The sequence below is a fragment of the Tympanuchus pallidicinctus genome, unplaced genomic scaffold, assembly GCF_026119805.1.
Source record: "Tympanuchus pallidicinctus isolate F22 unplaced genomic scaffold, pur_lepc_1.0 scaffold26, whole genome shotgun sequence".
In the NCBI taxonomy this organism is placed as follows: Eukaryota; Metazoa; Chordata; class Aves; order Galliformes; family Phasianidae; genus Tympanuchus; species Tympanuchus pallidicinctus.
This window is the reverse complement of record NW_026294743.1, coordinates 3080188-3099358: the sequence shown is the minus strand read 5'-3', so window position 1 is coordinate 3099358 and position 19171 is coordinate 3080188. Positions and strand designations below refer to the sequence as shown.

General features: G+C 37.8%; 2 protein-coding genes across 4 annotated transcripts in view; one reads left to right on the top strand and one right to left on the bottom strand.

Annotated features, from left to right (window-relative positions):
• ANAPC10 (anaphase promoting complex subunit 10) overlaps positions 1 to 19171 on the bottom strand; it is a 153327-nt gene that overhangs the window by 33228 nt on the left and 100928 nt on the right. The window lies entirely within an intron of this gene.
• The window catches only part of HHIP (hedgehog interacting protein), a 69835-nt gene that overhangs the window by 38118 nt on the left and 12546 nt on the right, over positions 1 to 19171 (top strand). For both annotated transcript variants that reach the window (XM_052690418.1, XM_052690417.1), the window contains exons 5-11: positions 11975 to 12126; positions 12569 to 12742; positions 13750 to 13893; positions 14764 to 14885; positions 16876 to 16999; positions 17650 to 17780; positions 18307 to 18388. In XM_052690418.1, coding sequence (XP_052546378.1) covers positions 11975 to 12126; positions 12569 to 12742; positions 13750 to 13893; positions 14764 to 14885; positions 16876 to 16999; positions 17650 to 17780; positions 18307 to 18388 — 929 coding nt within the window. The remainder of the gene's footprint in view (positions 1 to 11974; positions 12127 to 12568; positions 12743 to 13749; positions 13894 to 14763; positions 14886 to 16875; positions 17000 to 17649; positions 17781 to 18306; positions 18389 to 19171) is intronic.

Below are 19171 nucleotides of genomic sequence, written 5' to 3'. Positions count from 1 at the left end.
TCAAAAATCTGATGAAAAACAAATGAAGACCCAAGAAACAATAACTGTTTGCTGTCATCGTATGAGCATGGCTCAGTTAAGGAACAAGGAATCTGTATAATATGTGCCTTTGAGTCTGGAACAGGATTAATCCAGGATCTTGACAGACATGAAAGACATGAAAACCTTTTATCTTCCAAATAATGTTCTTTAAAAAGAGCATTTAGAGGCTGGACTTAGAGAAAGGATGATATTGCTACAAGCCAGTCTGGAGAAGTCAAATGTGCATCAAAAAGAATCTGGAACTTTATCCTGTCCATGCACAACATTCATTAGCCACACAAATAACTGAAAAATCAGCATTGCTGGGGCTTTCACAAGTAGATGAGGGTGTCAAGGGAGAGGCAAAAATCCATCCCGCAGGCAGTGAGTCTCAGGAACCTCAGAATGCTGGCAATGGCTTCATTAGAAACCAGAGCGCTTTCCTATGCCAAGAACAGACACTAAAATCTCAGACAGTTAATGCAAGTACAGGATAGAGAGGAGTGAGAATATTCTGAGATTTTGAAAACATACTCTCACCAAGTGTGAACTGAAAGGTTCTCAGGATGGGCCAAATGAAATATTCCATTTCAGTGTTGACATTCTTTTAGCTAAAACTAATTTCTAAACTGAAAACAACCCAACAAAATTACCCAAATTCCCAATTTTACAAATATCAGAACTGGATGTTTCAACAATCTCAAAGCTATTTTATTTTTTCCCCCTAATGTATAATGTGTCACAAGCAAAAATCTCCCTTTCTATCAGGGAACACCGTGGCTTAGACAAACCAGCATTTTCAAATACAGCTCTTGCTCAGAAGGCTCCTGGGCACTTATAATGAAAACATTTTTCATGATAATTTACTGGTTGTCTTAGGACAACTGAATTCTGAAGTTCTATGTCTGCATCAGCTATTGACGCACACAGACATATTCCTCTAATTATTCCATATGCATGCAATGCCTCACCCTATTTCATTTTTATAACTGTGCATGCTTAACGCATTCCTTTTCTGCAATGTCCAAAACTATCTTCGCATTCTCAACAAGAAACATATTTCTCATTCACACATCTTGGGCCAAACCCAGATGGTATTAGTTTCCTACAAGGGTATTTCCTGTATGTCTGAATTGTCAACACGGCTGTGGATTGCCATCATTCTCCTCTCATGTACAGATTTTAGTCATGAAGAGCAAACCGTATATCCTCCACCACCCTGGTTTTTCCATTTGGCACACTTCACAAAAATATTCATGTCTAGCTTCAAATTATTAATATTTTTTCACAACGTTAGTGGAGAGGTACAGACAAGATCTATATGAGTGATTCACAAAATTACTTGATTATTTTAGCTTCCTCTGGTGCTCACAAAATGTTAGTGAAAAGATTTGGATTGCTCTGGATTTATTTACTCCTTGTTTTCATGTAGCTGGCAAACTACAGGTATTTCTAAGACTTATTGAAAGAACTCAAATTATTTGATTATTTGAGTCAGTATTTAAAGCCCAACTTGTTGCTCAACAGCAACAATTCAGGCAAGATGTGTGACAGATAGCCTTCCTGCCCTCTGCCTGGCAGCACAGCTCCTGAGTTACTGCTAGGCCAGTAGGTTTGGCAAAATACCAATGAGAAATATGCTCAGACAGTACCAAAGAATTCAAACATTTTTTTTCCTTGCAGCTCCATTCAGTGCTTTTTCAGAAACACAAAGGTGCTTTCACTTAAGTAACTTTTTGACCCTGGTATAAAACATGATGTACATGTTTGAAAAAAGATGCAGTAATATCACTTTTTTTGTTTGGTTTGCTTTTCGTCTGGCTTTCTATTGGTGCTCCAACAAGTGAAGTCCTTCAATGTCCAACAGTTTGATTTCAGGCAACAAATACTCTTAAAGTATACTTCCACGTGGAAGCTTAAGACTCAGTTGCAGATGCTGGACTTCTGCATTTCTTCTCTGTTTGCATTTGTGCCAGAAACATGAGATTGTTCACTGTTTGAAAGAATGGAATGAACAAAGAACACAGGTATAAACAATTTCAAAAGTGAAATAAATAGACATTATATAGTTCTCCAGTCTTCATACATACAGTAGATCTGTTGTATGTCTTACCGTAAAATGTTGAAGAATACTTACAGAGTTTCTAAGAACACAGATTCTGATTTTTCACATTATGTTTTGTGTAATCATCTACTCAGAAAACCAGTAACATATGCAACCAGCACTTGCTTAGAAGATATGACACATCATTACCAAAACTATGCTGAATGCTGATGCTAAATATAGGCTGAAATGTGCTTTTTCATGCATTCAGATTTCAGCAGTCCAAAAGTTCTTCAGATGTTAGGGAACAGAATAGCATTTCGTTTATCTATAGAATTTGCACGCACATTCTTTGCCAACTAAGGTGATGTTCCCATTTTTGTAACAACAGAAAAGCCTCACACTACTGGTGGCTCTGCCTTAAGAGAACCCCAGATAAAAGGATAGGTGAACGATAAGCAAAAATTACATGTAACGTTCCATGTGCATTTGTCTCTGGACCAAGCTTTTAAAGCCCCTAAATTTTTCTCTTTCAAATTCTGTCACGTTTCCCTACTAAAAACCCTTCACATCATTCTATTTTTCAGTTTCTAAAAATAAGAAGGTCAAAGAATTTTAAAATGTCTTGCAGAAAATACATGGGTCACTCCGAAAGAAATGCTGCCTGTTTATTTCTGTGGAAACTACGACAGATACAAGGAACGCAGCAACACGCTGTTTGACGCAGCAACTTTGCAGTGCAAACTTTGTGTGCAAACTTTGTGTGCAAACTTTATGTGTAAAAAGTGCAAACTTTGCAGTGACCAAAATTTTTCAGCATAGCCACTGCCATGAGCTATGCGTTTTGGCCACCAGTGAACAAGAGCCTGCGTGCTGCTGCACTTGTAAACATCTGCACCAGCGGAGGTGACCCTCTGTCACTGTCGCCCCTGCTGAAGTGCACCACGCACCGCCTCGCTGTGCTCACGTCCACTGTCTGGTCTCCAGAAATGTTCAGCAAGTATCAGTGATGTCAGTGGCTGCCATTTTATCCACAAGGAGCAATTCAGTGACACACCTTTGCTACGTACCCACTTCCACGTCAGACGCGTTTTGTCAGAGTGCCCCTCTGCTGCCCTCTGTCCCGCAGCAACAACATGGAGCGGAATGTTGGCGGCACGGCTCAACCTCTGCTGCCGTTCCACCAACATCCATCTCTGACATCGCGTCCAACATCAGGAAAACGGAGGCATTAGTTTCAGAGCAGCCCTCGTACTTACCTACAGAAACACGTACAGCAGATATTTTTCAGAGGCGCTGCCATTTCATGATACCAATATATCTATTATTTCCTTGAGTGCATTGAGTGTTACGTGGGAATACTTAACTAATATCACTAACGCTAAGCAGTTCCTTTACAGTGAATCCTATTTTAAGCATGATCCTGAATTAAGTAACCTCATTAATAATTCCTTTTAGTAAGCAAAACCAGACCTATCAATTTATTTTCAATACTCTCTGTGGCTTCACAGGAAACATCGGTAGAAGATTCAGAGTTTTCCTTTAAAGCTGATTTCAGAAGTCACTCATGAAACATTGGTGTGAAGGTTCAACCTCTACTGTCAAACCACCAAGATAATAAAATGGGAGGCACAATTTTGAAGCAGCTCTCATATCTCATAATGTTTTTAAACATAGTTTCAGAGCGTAAAGACAGAAATCTGCTAATGAGATAACCTTCAATACCTTTATGTTTTACAGTGAAAATTAATATCAGTTTGATAAGCCACAGAAATCACTCTTCTCTTAAATCAACTCATAAGGACCGGTTGTTAATTTGAGGTTATGTTACAAACATGAGTGACTGCTATAGTAAAGCTTTGTGAAAAAAACACAATGGGGCGGATGAAAAGAAGTGCTTCTAGTCCTACGTTACAGTCCAGCAATAGGTGCATTCCTCAAGATGTGCTTTTCTTCCCCTTTTCTCTTTTTTCCTTCGGCAAGATGCAGACTGCTAACAATAACTGAGCAAGTTTTAATACCCATTAGCATACATGCAACAGCAAAGATATTTGCAGCTTTTCAATATAGAATCATAGAATCACCAAGGCTGGAAAAGATTTCTAAGATCATTCAGTCCAACTGTAAATATGGGTATGGTTTGATGCTTTCTACTGCTGACCCACAGTATTTAAATACGGATCTCATATGAGTGCAACATTCTCCTTGCAATTTGAAAAAGTACAGTTCACTACCAAGAGCCAAAGGAGAAAAGCAGAACTGTTTGCAACACAGAGTAATGCCATCAGGGCATCTTTGCATTTGCATCTCTCTTTTTTGCAACTAGTTATTTTTAATGCCTACAATTAGACAGATCAACATTTCTGGTTTTAATTTAATGCAGAGGGTATGATAATTACTGTTATTCTGTTCTGAATTATATCCCTAAATTTCCATATAAAGTGGTCTCGGTAAAACAGCATGAATTTGTTTTCAATTATCAGAGTATAGAATTTGTTGTAGGTTGGTTCATTTTACATAAGCACTGTCAAATTTGCTATGTGTCACCATACATCCTTTATCTCTCCCTCAGCACAAGAAGTCTTGCAACTTATGTTGAAGTGCTGCAGGCTTTTTTGTGGATACTCTCTAGGCTTACTTTAGCAACCCAAGGTGTTCTTCACACCACACGAAGATTTTATTTCATGGCATATATCTATCTTCTTTAGCAACGATAAAAGCAGCATTGATTTGCTCAAGTGTTATGCCATTTAAAAGCATCTTCCCTCTTGAATTATAGTTCTTAAGGTTTTTTGGCAATTCTCTGTCATTAGGCCCTGTGTTTTAACCAAAAAGAAAGCTTTTATGAAATATGCTACTGAAAAATAAAGTTATCTTGTAGATACATAGTCAGACATGAGAACAGGAGAAAACTCAAATAGCAGTCTGAGAACATCTTGGTCAAATAAGAGTGGTGGTAGAACAGTAATTCACTAAAATTAATTTGTGTTCCTCATGTCCAGGGAAAAATAATGTTTGCTGGTATTAAAACAGGGCCTAAGTGGAGGAAAAAAAAAAAAAAAAAAAAAAAAAAAAAAAAGATAACATCACTCTTGATTGAAAGAGGAAGTCACAGCTTTGGTGAATGAAAAACAGATTATTCATCACTTGCCACTGTGTCATATATTTGTGAAAGTTAATTTAATGTAGTTCTGTTTTCTGAACCCATTTGATTGAACTACCCACTGAAAATGAGTGGTAAAAACTGCCTTTACCAACAGAAGTGATATGAAAGGTGGGTAAAACCTAGAAGACACAGAAGAAAGGAGAAAAAACACAGACGTCATCAAGTCTATTCTCCCCGCTAGTGACAGATTTTCATGGTCAGTGAATTTCTTAACACTTACCGCACTCTTGTCCACTTGAAGGGAGCTTTATCACTTTCCTAGAAGGCTGGTTCTACAACACAATAGGCCTCAAACCAATGAAGCTAAAAAGCTGACAGAGGAAGGATACTGAAGAAGAAAAGTATAGGACATGAGACTAGCAAAATAAATAAATAAATAATGGCCAGAAAATGGAGGAATGCCAGGGAAATCACAAGAACTATTCTTACTTTTTACCTTCCCTTAGTGGCCTCCACTGGTGAACCACTCACTGAATTGCTGGTGGAATGTAAAGCTTCCTTGAAAATAAATCCAGCTGGGGACATAGGTGGAATCACCACCTGTGTTCCCAGAGGATGAATGCTGCTTACAGCTCAAGAGGCCTCTGCGGTGCAGGAAAGTGTGTAATTCACACCTTCTTGAGCCAGCCTTACTGAATGCAATAATCATCTGGTCTTTATTTGAATCTCCCTCTTCCGGGACTGATTTCCACTGTCTTCTGTTATTCCAATTCTCCTAAAGTAGTACAGTACATAAAGTTTCCCAGTCCAGATGCAGACCTCACATGGGCTCACGGCCACCTCCTTGCAAGCACACTCACAGTCATATGTCACTCTGCCCAAAACCTCTCAATTATTGGCTGGCTTTTGGCAGCCTCAAAGCTTTTAGCTGCTTCTAACCAACAATTGGGAGAGCTGTCAAAGCAGAATTCTTGTCTTCCTAGAAGACTGTGAAGGAGGCAAGCTGCGGGTTTGTGTTGGGATAGTATCTGCATTTAGAAGTTTCGTGTATTCTTTAGGAGAATGGGAAGAAAGAATTGTGTTATCAGGAGATGGGGATTTTCATTTGGATTAAATTAAAGACTTGCCCAGCAGTACAGCAAAATCTGGAGTTGAGGAATTAAAAAAATAAGCACAGAGGACTAAAACTAGAAATGAAAGGTCTTGCATTTAGTGGCTGGCTTCGTCAAAGGACTGTGGATCAAGGTCGTGCCAAAATTTTATTGCTGCTGCCACAGAATTAAGAAGAAAATAGGAATTGAGTTCTAAGTTCCAGTGCTACCTTTAGATCTTAAGCCGCTTTTACTTACTTCTGTTCAAGTCGTGGCCACTCCAGAGTTCTTCTTTTGCTGAAAAAAACTATCTATCCTGCATAATGTAACAGTATGCATAATTCCTGTAAATATGTACTTTTCCACACTTTCAGAAAAGCCTCACTCAAAATCCATGCAGAACTGTTCTTACATATTATTATCTTACTTTGTTTTGATAGGTCTTATTTTCAGACCTGCTGAGCTCTAAAGAAGTGGGACTTCAATATTTTATTACAGAATTCAGTTCTCCTTAGAAAAAAAAAAAAAAAAAAAAGGATCATTTTAATGTCACTGCAGACAAATGAAGCATGTTTTATGAAAGGTGCACTTTGGCCATCAGTGTTTTTCAGCCAAATCCTGTCCTGAAAGTAACTGAACAAAAACCAGCTCTAACTTCAGTAGGATTTGTGCTTAAGTAGGAGTATTGCCCTGCACATACTTTTCCTGTTTACATATGAATGTAAATTTTTGGTTAATTCAGTAAAAATACCCATAGAAATATATATACATACACACGCAAACTTTAGATAACTGCAAAGCCCATTATAAATGTGTGGGGGGGGAAAAAAAAAAACATGTTTGCAGCACAACAGGAAAAAGGAAATGCTTTGGAGATAGGGTCCAGCATATACACTATACTCAACCATTACATCAGTGTAATTATTTTTCCCTAAGGTAAATGTCTTATGTTACAAATTCTTCCCTTGCCAGAGGCCTCAGGCCCCACAGATGTTCAGATAGCAAAGCAGTCAAGTTTTCAACACCCAAGAGGTCTATGGAAGTTCCATTTCTATACCATACCTACAGCCCAATCAGTTTCTGCTCTTCTCCTTGTCCCCTTTCACCTGTCAGAGGGAACTCCTCCTTGTACTTCTTAAAATAGTTGATACAGCTGTAGAAAACAAAGAAGGTGTGCCCTTGCAGCAGACAGCAGACCTTTTCCTGGTTTTTACTTCTGCTGTTGTCAAATTTCCATCCTGTGTTGGAGCCAAATTTCCAAAACATGTCATTTAAGCAAACACTTGCCTCTCAGAAAAACACTTAACATTGATCTTCTGCCCTACAGTAAGATCCCATCAAAGAAGGTTCAAATAAGCAGAGATTCTGTCAGGATCTCCTAATCAGAAATTTCTACTTGAAGAGCTCATATGGTACTGTCTGATAAGATATTCAGTGACCTCTTTCCAAAGCCCTTAATAAATAAAACTCCTTAATATCAAACATACGGTAATGCATACAAGTTACGGTATTTTCTACATAGGAAAGAAGGTAAAAGCAGTCAAGTTACCATGTATTGGTCTTATAATAGTAAATGACAAGAAATGATATTAAGACATTACAGTTAATATTTTACATCACAAATCACAACCGTGATATATACATTTTAAGCACTTTCTAAAAGGTACCACAAATCCTTTTTTTTTTTTTTTTTTAAAGTTGCTAATCAGAGCTAAAATAAAAGTGGGATTGTCCAAACGAAAAAGCTCTTAAGTATAAATACCAGAAATATTAATGAGTGAGTGACTTCTGAAATCAGTTTTAAAGGAAAACTCTGAATCTTCTACCGAGGTTTCTTGTGAAGCCACAGAGAGTACTGAAAATAAATTGATAGGTCTGGTTTTGCTTACTAAAAGGAATTATTAATGAGGTTACTTAATTCAGGATCATGCTTAAAATAGGATTCACTGTAAAGGAACTGCTTAGCGTTAGTGATATTAGTTAAGTATTCCCACGTAACACTCAATGCACTCAAGGAAATAATAGATATATTGGTATCATGAAATGGCAGCGCCTCTGAAAAATATCTGCTGTACATGATTCTGTATGTAAGTACGAGGGCTGCTCTGAAACTAATGCCCCCGTTTTCCTGATGTTGGACGCGATGTCAGAGATGGATGTTGGTGGAACGGCAGCAGAGGTTGAGCCGTGCCGCCAACATTCCGCTCCATGTTGTTGCTGCGGGACAGAGGGCAGCAGAGGGGCACTCTGACAAAACGCGTCTGACGTGGAAGTGGGTACGTAGCAAAGGTGTGTCACTGAATTGCTCCTTGTGGATAAAATGGCAGCCACTGACATCACTGATACTTGCTGAACATTTCTGGAGACTAGACAGTGGACGTGAGCACAGCGAGGCGGTGCGTGGTGCACTTCAGCAGGGGCGACAGTGACAGAGGGTCACCTCCGCTGGTGCAGATGTTTACAAGTGCAGCAGCACGCAGGCTCTTGTTCACTGGTGGCCAAAACGCATAGCTCATGGCAGTGGCTATGCTGGAAAAGAGGGTTTGGTCACTGCAAAGTTGCTGCATCAAACAGCGTGTTGCTGCGTTCCTTGTATCTGTCGTAGTTTCCACAGAAATAAACAGGCAGCATTTCTTTCGGAGTGACCTACATATAACATACAACACTGGTACATAATATCACTGCTTCCTAGTAAAATATTCTTTTAGAGCAAACATAATTTATCTAAGCAACCGTTTGAAAATGAAAAGAAACATTTAAAGTGAAAGGCATGCAATTAATCTTTACCCAGCTTTGTACTGACTTATGATAATGTAATTCTGATAAAAGTAATTGCAATCCTAAATTAGAACAAACTGTTTTTTAAAGGTAAGCTTTTTTATTTCACGTAACTCTTTACTTGAAATTTAAAATCTGGCCTTAAAGAAAATCAGTGCTGAAAGAAACATAGCATTCATGCAAAATGTACAATTACCAGGAATTGAAGAGTGTACAAGCTGAAAAGCTGCATAGGCGGACATCGCTACGATAGAGATTGTACATTGGCCCTAGTCCACAGCATGTTCAGATAATTAATCCTCAGTGCAGCCAATCATCATTCTTTGCCCTGAACAGATATCCAACGGAATAAGGTTTGTCTCATTCTTCTCACCTGCTCTGCACAACTGGCAACTATTAAAGATTATTCCTTTAAACAGTGTTGTGCAGAACAATCTAAGCTAGTATGTCGTACACAGCTAGATGGTGCTGGCTTCATCTAAGGGGAAATTTGAAAAGAAAAAAATGCCAAGAAGGTAAGAGGCCAAAACTTCAGTCATTTCATTGGAAATGAAAGGCAAGCCTATTATTTCCACTGATAAAGCCGAAAGTACACATGAACAATGGCTTTCCAAAGTCAGAAAGCATAAGTATGGAAAAACTCAAGTAAATTTCTAACTGACTGTGTCCTCTAATGGATCGCTGCTGCACTGATTTCAGTATCTTTCCAACCTTCTGATCAACGCAAGAGTAAATTGACTTTTTAGGGTACGGTGGAATTGGCTTACATCAAAAAACAAAAAGCAGCATGACTTTTCAGGAAACAATAGATGCATTGCAGATACAAAGTAAGTAATACATAGCAGTCAAGTAGAATAACTAAAACTGCAATTAATTAAATAACAATTAATACTGGCCTGATCCTATGAATGCAACTTGCTGTACGTAGTACCTCAGAAGTCCTGTGTTTCAATCATTTGTCAAGTTCTTACTTCATGGGTTCTTCATTAAAAGCTCTTAATTCAATTTTCACCTGTTTGCTATTTCAACAACTTCACTTTCATGCTGAGACTGCTCATTGAATGCTAAATAAAATCTTCAGCATAGTAACAGAATGATCTTCTCTAACTAATACTTCCAATAACTCACCTTGAATGGCAGGCCTAGTGTGACTCATTGACATTCCTGGGCCCTTAAATGAGTTGCACTCCACTCTCAGGAGATAAAATAGGAATGTCTTTGTCTGGGCACAGATAGATTCACTCATTAGAAATCTTTGCAATATGCCTTACTGTTCCCAAAGCAACTGATTTTACTCTATTTACTACAGAATTCATCAGAGCAGTTTGGTCAAAACTCTCAGAAACTCATACAGTAACACCTACAATCAGTTCAGACTCAGCTGCAGAATTATTTTTGGCTTGTAAAGGAGAAAGAGCTAGATTACCAGTCCCTTCGTCCACAGTGACAGCATCTGATAGGCTCCAACAAGACTATCAAATCTAACCTGTTGGATAACCCCCAAATCTAAATTTTTTCAAGCAAACAAATTAGCAAATTTTGTCTGTCTCTAAATTAGGAGGATTCAAATTTCATTGCACAAATCGTTTTCTATGGAAATAACTTGACCTATTTACGTCTCCATTTCTGAATCAGGTTTCTCTTTGGTTGTTGTGATTAAAAAGGAAGGATGGCAATTGTATCAAATTAAAATAAGTTAAACTGTGCACTTTCCCAATTAGGGCTTTTGTGAGACATCTTTCCTTAGGAAGACAGGCTCATCCATCACTCCGAACTGCAAATACATTTAAAAAGCTTCATTCTCTGTCCTAACTTAAAATGACTTATCATGGTTGTGGTAAAGTTGCAAAATGTTGTCTGCTTCTGAGTACAGCCAGGGTGCTTGAATCTACAACAGAACCACTGGTTTTGAAAGGCTGACAAACCCCGAGTGAAATTCCAAAACAACTATCAGCTTCTGAATAACCACATCTCTGAACTGAATTTGAACTGCTAATTAAATATTCTGTTTATTTCTATGCATCAGCTTTACTTCTCAGAACTACCTCTGGAGAAACAAATGAAGTTCAAGTTTTATTCTTAATTTATACAACTAAAATGTTAGTCGTAGTAACATTACATGCTTTTTTAGAAGCCAGAGGAGAAAATTGCCTTCTATTTAAATACACAGTGTTTTTGCATTGTCACAGTGCATTACATGGATTTGATGTTTAACATATAACTGTACTAATCTTCGTGGCAAACGTAATAACAAAAGAAAGTTGTTTGGAGATTTTTTTTCTATTTTTATTTTAAAAAATAACTAAAACCTTTCCATTGAAGGACCACATGTAAAAACCATGGTTTCTCTCTACGGAGACCGAGGCTGCTTATTACCTACAGTATACTAGCTATGATGAACAGACCACCATAGTTGTGACAACTGATGTTGCTGCCTCCAGGGTAAAACAAAGGTTTACATATTACACAAGCAATTTAACTGTTTTCTAAACATATTGCCAAGACAGTGGGAGCTGGCAGCAAGCACTGTGTTTTAGGTTTTGGATACTTGGATTAGAACCGACTGCTGATTATAGACCTTTTTATTTGTCCCCTACGAATTACAAGCAACCTAGTAACCCAGCAAAGAATCCTTCACAGCACTTAAACTTGTCTTCATGGCTTCCCAAAGATTACGTACACAAATCACTCCACAAAAATGGTGCAAGAGACTTGTGCATAGATAACTACATGAGACAATTGTCTTGTTCTAACTTAAAGAGTTCCCCAAAGTGAAATGTTTTATAATCCTTTTTGTGCAGTAGTCAGGAAAGAAATAAAAGAGTTTGGGCAAAGATTATCCACAAGAAAGAAACTTTTTTTTGGGTTCCAGCTGCAACACAATAAAGAACATAATTAACTTCACAATTCTTTGTGTTTTTCATTTGACTGCAGGGAGGAGATGAAAGAGGACTGTTAAGCCTTGCATTCCATCCCAATTACAAGAAAAATGGAAAGCTGTATGTGTCTTATACCACCAACCAAGAACGGTGGGCTATTGGACCTCATGATCACATCCTTAGGGTGGTAGAATACACAGTATCCAGGTATCAGTAGAAGTCTAAAATTCACAAATTCTCTATTTACCAGCAACCTTCCTCATTTTAGTATACCCTGCTTCTAAACTGAACTACCAGATTTACAAAGCATATACTTGGGCACTTGCAGAAAATTTATTGCTGATATTTATTTCAAACAGTAGTTTTGGAACCCCCGTCAGTATACTGATTTATTCATTTTAAGCCTCTTTCTTTTTATTTGTTCTGTCATTTTTAAATTATATTTATTTCCTACTTGTGTATGGGAAGCAAAATAATTTTTTGAGAATGCTGGAAAATTGCAATTTCTCAGAAATTATTGTTTGACATTTTTATGCCAAGTTACAACATCCTCATCTTAAAGTATGATTTGAATGACTCACATTTATTTTTAAAATGAAAGCCAATGATAGTGAGCTGTGAAAACTCTTTTCATATCTTTGCACTGCAGGAAAAATCCACAACAAGTTGATATAAGAACAGCAAGAGTGTTTTTAGAAGTAGCAGAACTACATAGAAAACATCTAGGAGGGCAGCTTCTGTTTGGCCCCGACGGCTTCTTATACGTTTTCCTTGGAGATGGCATGATTACTCTCGACGATATGGAAGAAATGGATGGTTTAAGGTACAAAAGCTACCAATGGATAGACTTCGGAGTCACACTCAGAAATGACTAACAGTTGTCAGCAAAAATCCTATTCATGCTTTCTTAATTATACCACCTCACTATTTTCAGCACCTGAATTAAGCAGTTAATTTTCAGAACAATCTGGGTACTTAGAGGCACGTTGTAGATGCTTGCTATCAAACCCTGTAAATACTGGAGTCCTCAATAACATATCTAATTCTATTTAAACATAGATTAGACATATTTTTCTCCAGACTATTATTCTACAAACAAATCAGCTTTATTGAGCACATGTTCCAACAGACACATACCAGAGTCAATAACAACACTGTATCACTTAGGAAAATGTCTAGAGAATTTATTTAGCAACAGTGCTTTGGTTCTGCTTACACAGTTTTCTCTAACAGCTTTGACCCCGTGTCACTGTGCTATAGAATCACTTGGTTGAGTTGGCAGTTACTCTGCCATGAGCAGGGACATCTTTAACAAGATAAGGTTGCCCAAAGCCCCGTCCTATGTTAGAGCTGCAAAATGTTGGCACAAAGTTTGCTGTAATTTAGAGAAAGACTGCTCTTGAGTCTTCACAGACCTAAAAGGAGTTGCTCTACTCAAAGGCCTCTTTGGCTCCATGGAATAACAGGTATTCCTGACCTTTACAGAGAGGATATGCTTAACAAGAGAGCAATGCTTGTGCTTTATTTTAAATTAATAGAGAAGATGGGAGAGATTGAAACAGATGCTGTGATACAGAAAGTTGTTTTTGTTACCAAGTTGCTACTCAGCAAAGTGGTCAGAAGAGTTACACTGTAGCCATAACAGTGAGACATATTAACCAAAATGGGCCCTCGATGAGTTCTGCTACAGTTCTTAAGACTCACCCATGCTGTAAAACTAAACCAGATGTGATTATTAAGTCAAGTAGGTGGTTTCTTTTACTGGCTTGTTGAAGTATTACATGCAAAATACTTTTAAAAACCAATTATTTTATCCTCCAACTTTCTCAGTGATTTTACAGGTTCTGTGTTACGCCTCGATGTAAATACTGACCTGTGCAGTGTCCCTTATTCCATACCACGGAGCAACCCACATTTTAATAGCACAAACCAACCTCCTGAAATTTTTGCACATGGACTCCACAATCCAGGCCGGTAAGCACGTCACAATTACAAATGGAATTAACCCAGAGCAGGTTTTCAGCCAGAAATGCTGTATTTAATCTGCCAGAAAAATTTGCATAATAAAGGTACTCATGAACTTTTTAACTGCAACTTCTCCATGCACACGTATATGTCACACTTGTAAACAACTGTACATTGACAAAAGCAATGGAGAGAATGTACAGCTCTTGAAAGTCAAGACCGAAATGACAGAAACAAAGTACTGGCAAGTTTTGGTTTTTTTCTCCTCTATGTTTCCTTTTTCTATGAAACAAGAGAACTTAAAGCCGAGAGCTGGGAAAACATGGCTGGGGTTGGAATCTGAGAAATTAGAACAGTAGAATCTTGACCGAGAAAGAAAAAGGCATGGAAAGAAAACTGAGAACATCTGGTGAAATCTAAACAACAACAAGGAGGAAAGCAACACTTTAACTAAACAACACATAATTCAGCAAATTAGGTGGGGGTAGTACTTAAGTGACATTTAAAGGCACCGTTTGATAAAAAATGAGAAATTCCAGTTGTTCGGATACGGAGTAAATTCTTGGACTTCTAAGCAGTCAAAAATTTCTCACCTAGCTTGGCTAAAGCCATGTTCATCTGCAGTGATACTGAGCAGAGTACATTCCGTCACTAGGTAAAAGTAGAGATTTGCTCCCATGGTGCAGGGAGGGAAAGATATTATCTCTCGTGTACAGATCTGACGCACCTCTCAGATGTTTTGGCTCACGAAACGTCCCTCACAGGAGTAGACGCAACAAAGAGTAATCCTCCAAAATGTGATGCTTCATGCTGTTGTTAGAGAATTACACATTAAGAGTCTGTATATCTCATGGATTTTCTTCTATTTTTTGTTTTAAGATGTGCTGTGGATCACCACCCTGCAGATGTAAACATCAATTTAACTATACTTTGCTCAGATTCAAACGGAAAGAACAGATCTTCTGCAAGAATCTTACAGATAATAAAGGGTAAAGACTATGGTAAGTTCTATCCAGGGTAAAGCTAACCGAAGTGGGAGGCTGCACCCAGGGTAAAGCTAATTGAAACAGGAGGCTCCTGTGACTATGGAATAATAAAAGGAAAGCAGAAAACAAAAGATTAAGGATGGTAAAGCCATAATAGGTAACTTACTGCATTGACTGCATTGCAGGTAACCTGCAGAAGATGTAACTGAAGTACAAGAAGATTAAACATGAAAGACAAAACAGTGACTACAAATAAGATTTGGGAAATATGCCAGCTGTCAGTCACTCAAAGATCTCATTATAGTTGCAAATGACAGCTTATAAGGAAAAGATTTTGGAATATCACGAAGTGATGAAAATGTATACTTAGTCATTCACAAATAACCTTGTAAGGTACAGAATGGAAACCTCATGTAATGTGCTTCCTATAATGGAAAAAACGAGAAAGACAACAACAGACTGAAACCAAACAGGGAAATGACTGAGCTCTGTGTTTAAACGTTACTAAAAATGAACAACTTACTTAGAGAAATGCACTATGGTACTACTTCATAATAAAAGATTAGTTCAGATTGCAATAGGATAAACACGCTCAATTAGTAACTTAAAATTTTAGAGTGTTTTATGTGCTCTCTGAATCAGTATGATTGCCTCCCACAGCTTGAATGTTTAACTCTGATACCAAGATCATTTGCTAGGTCAGGTAAGCCAGAAGAGTTAATCTGACATATCATCTGTCTTGTTTAACCATTTAGCAGTTCCTAATTTGTGGTGGTAAAGGTGATAAATTTTAAGCGTGTATAGGCATCAAGAACCGACCTATTTCCTGGAACAGAACTTTTTCAAGTTTTATTCACCTCCCCAGTAAAACAGTTGTGCTGACTAGTATCATAGTCCCAATGTGTAATGCAATTGTTCCACTTCAGTTACTGCATGTATTTTCTGTGTGCATTTTACGGAAGCCAAACCAAAGAGCAGTATTTGGTAAACCACGGCTCCAATGGAATTTTGACTGCATCTTTATTGCAGAGTAAACTAAGCAATACTGTGTCTATCCACAACATCTTGCCTATTTTAATACGAGGCTGTGGGTCAACTGCTTAAATAAAAAATGCTCACCATCCTTTTGTCCAACACAGAATTTCAGCTCTTGCTCTTGCAGAACAATCTAGGAAATTCCTTTTTCAAAGACCTGCAGAGAGCACTCCAACTAAAAACAAAGTTCCTCTGAAACAAAAAGTTCTGTCAGCTGTGGCTTAATTTAAAATTACGCAGTTGGCATTTCAATTTGAGCCTACATTTACCTTAAGCAATATTGCATAGGCACATTTACATTGAAAGGTTATCCAAGATATTACCTCATGTGACTAAATTGCAGCTTTGTAAAAAAAAAAAAAAAGAAAGAAAAAAGTGTAGGCACTACAACTATAATAGCAGCACAAAAAATCACCATAAAAACCTACATCCAGCAATATTACTGTTTTATGGCACACAACACACATAATGTATTCAAATGTGATTTGAAAGAGTTTCTTAAACCACTGAATGGCTTTGAAAACAAGCTCTGCTGAAAATCACTGGAATTTGGAATTTGTGCTCTTGGGGCATAAGCCCCCTTTTCAGTGAAGGGAGTTTAATTGTGTTCCTGAAGTTCAAGAGATCTATTCTGTAGACTGTATGGACACATAAAAGTTAATAGCAGTAATCACATTAACTTAAATGGAAGTCTGACCTAATCCCGGTATAGTTTTATTCTCTTGGCCTGTGCACATGGAAGGAAGGTAATTATAGTGTCTCCTACCTAAATTCCTCATTAACTGTTTCACAAACAGCTTTCGTTGCAATTTTCAGATCTTCCTAATGCTTCATTTCCAGCTATACATCTTGCATTTTCAGGATCATTTAAAGGGAATTAATTTCATTCTGAAAATAATAATCCTATTCATAAATGTGAATCAAAACATGAAACTGCATATGATCTAAAACTACGGTAGTTCCTTTTTAGAAAGTGAGCCTTCACTTTTAGAATTCAAACCATTCAGCAGTGGAGCCCTGGTCGGTGGATTTGTCTATCGAGGTTGCCAGTCCGAAAGGCTCTATGGAAGTTACGTATTTGGAGACCGCAATGGGTAAGTTTCTTATAATTTCAGCCTTAAACATAATATATTCACGAGGTACATTTTGTTGTGAGCTTCCTGCATGAAACAACAGCAACAGACTTTTTAATACTGTGTCACTTTGCCAAAGTAGCAGCGTGATGATGTAGATTAAATTCTAGATTCGGAATCAAGCAGCACGATATTCTAATGAAGGGGAACATAAGTAACATTTCTAATCCTTGGAATAATATACAGACAAAGAAACTAACTTCACACTTAACATTCATCCTTTACTTTATAGTGCAAGTAAATGGTAATCATGGAATAGTTTGGCAAACTGATGAGATAAGGCAAACTTTCTGGGTTTTATGGCAACAGTGAGGGAGCAAAATGAATGCTTTTTAATTGCAAGAGTACAGTTTTCCCATACCAAACAGGTCAGCATTCACAAATGATTAGATACAGTGCAGCAAAACCTAATCTTGTGATGTTTGAATGACAGGAAGGGAAATGCTACGCTTTTTAGGCACCTGAAAAATAACAGGCAGGAAATAAGGTGATGAATTATGTAGATCTACCTAAGGAGCTACTTCCTGCACGTGCTTACTTATTTATCCGGACAGTGAAAATCCTATACTCAGAACGTAATATAACAATTTGCCTTCTGTTTTTGAATACAGAAATTTTTTAACGCTGCAACAGAATCCTGCAACTAAACAGTGGCAAGAGAAACCCCTCTGTCTTGGCAACAGCGGATCATGTAGAGGTTTCTTTTCAGGCCCTGTCTTGGGATTTGGTGAAGATGAACTAGGTAAATAGGAAAAAAAGAAAGGTTTTTAAATTGTAAGTCCTCTAAGTATGCTAGCGAAACCATTTGAAACCATAGTAAACGTTCCAAAAGAAGAAATCTGAAGGCTGGTTTCCCTTTGCCAAAGCTGTCTACACCGCTGTTTCATCCACACCTTACCAGCTGTGTAAGAAGAGCTGTTAAGAGAAAGGGTCAAAGGTTCTTATTTTCTCTCACATTCTGTGAACTCTGTCACTCTCTCTGACACAAGTCATATGCTTGTTTTTATTTCCAGTGTTACAGATGGGCAGAGGAGATCTGCATGAGCAGATGGATCCTCATTTTTAATACATAAGTCCCCTGTCGTATATTTTTTACCAATTACTACAATATGAAAAAAATACGTAATTATTTAAATTTTCAGATAGCAATGATTCTGTAGTGCATTTCACCAAAATATCTTTAACCTCACTGTGTATGTGTAGCTAGATTACAAGTGTTTGACATCTCAAGAAATAAAAACTAATTAATGTATTAATTCCTTTAACAGGCGAGATTTACATATTATCAAACAGTAAAAGTATGACACAGACTCACAATGGAAAACTCTACAAGATCATCGACCCAAAAAGGTGAGCATTGCACTGCACTAGTCCCTAAGATTATTCTCCCCTTCAACAGTTTAAAAAACAAAATAAAAATGTACTTCTTTCCGTGTAGCAGCACTGTACAATACTCACATTAAGTAAGAAGGAATATTTTTAGAGCAGAGGTTTCTTACAAGCAAATGTAACATCACCAGCAAGCAGGATAAACTCACCGAAATAATCACTCTCATAGAAGGTGACTGTCAGAACAGTAGAAGTAGAAATGCCTCTGATTTTTACTCTTTAACATCATGTTAAGTGCTGATAACTTCCCCAATTAAGATTCACATTTTTGGGATATTTTCATAGAAGTTTAGACATATTTAAAATGGAACCATATGGATCAGCACAAGTAAAAGATGCTGCTGATAGTTCTGAAGCCAAAGGACTTGTAGGTGCTACAAAGGTTATACAGTGCCTATGGAAGGCAGAATACTAGAATTCCTCCCAAGGCGACTTGCTGCCTTGCCTGCCACTGCACTGTGACAGTGCACAAATAGAGCTGGCTCAAAAGGTTAGTACTGATGGACAATATCTGCTCTGTATCCTGGAAAGGTACTGCAGAGATAATTAGCTCAGTAATTTCACCAGCTACTGCCCAGACAGTTCCAGTTTCACTTCCTCACAATTTCAGTTTTGCTACCAGATCTGAGGGACAAATTCAGTCTTTTCCAGACATCTCTGCTGTTGTCTAGAAGACGCTACAGACTGAGAAGAATACAGAGGGCCCAGCCCTCAGGGCCTGTATTCTATTACTGCTTACTAGTT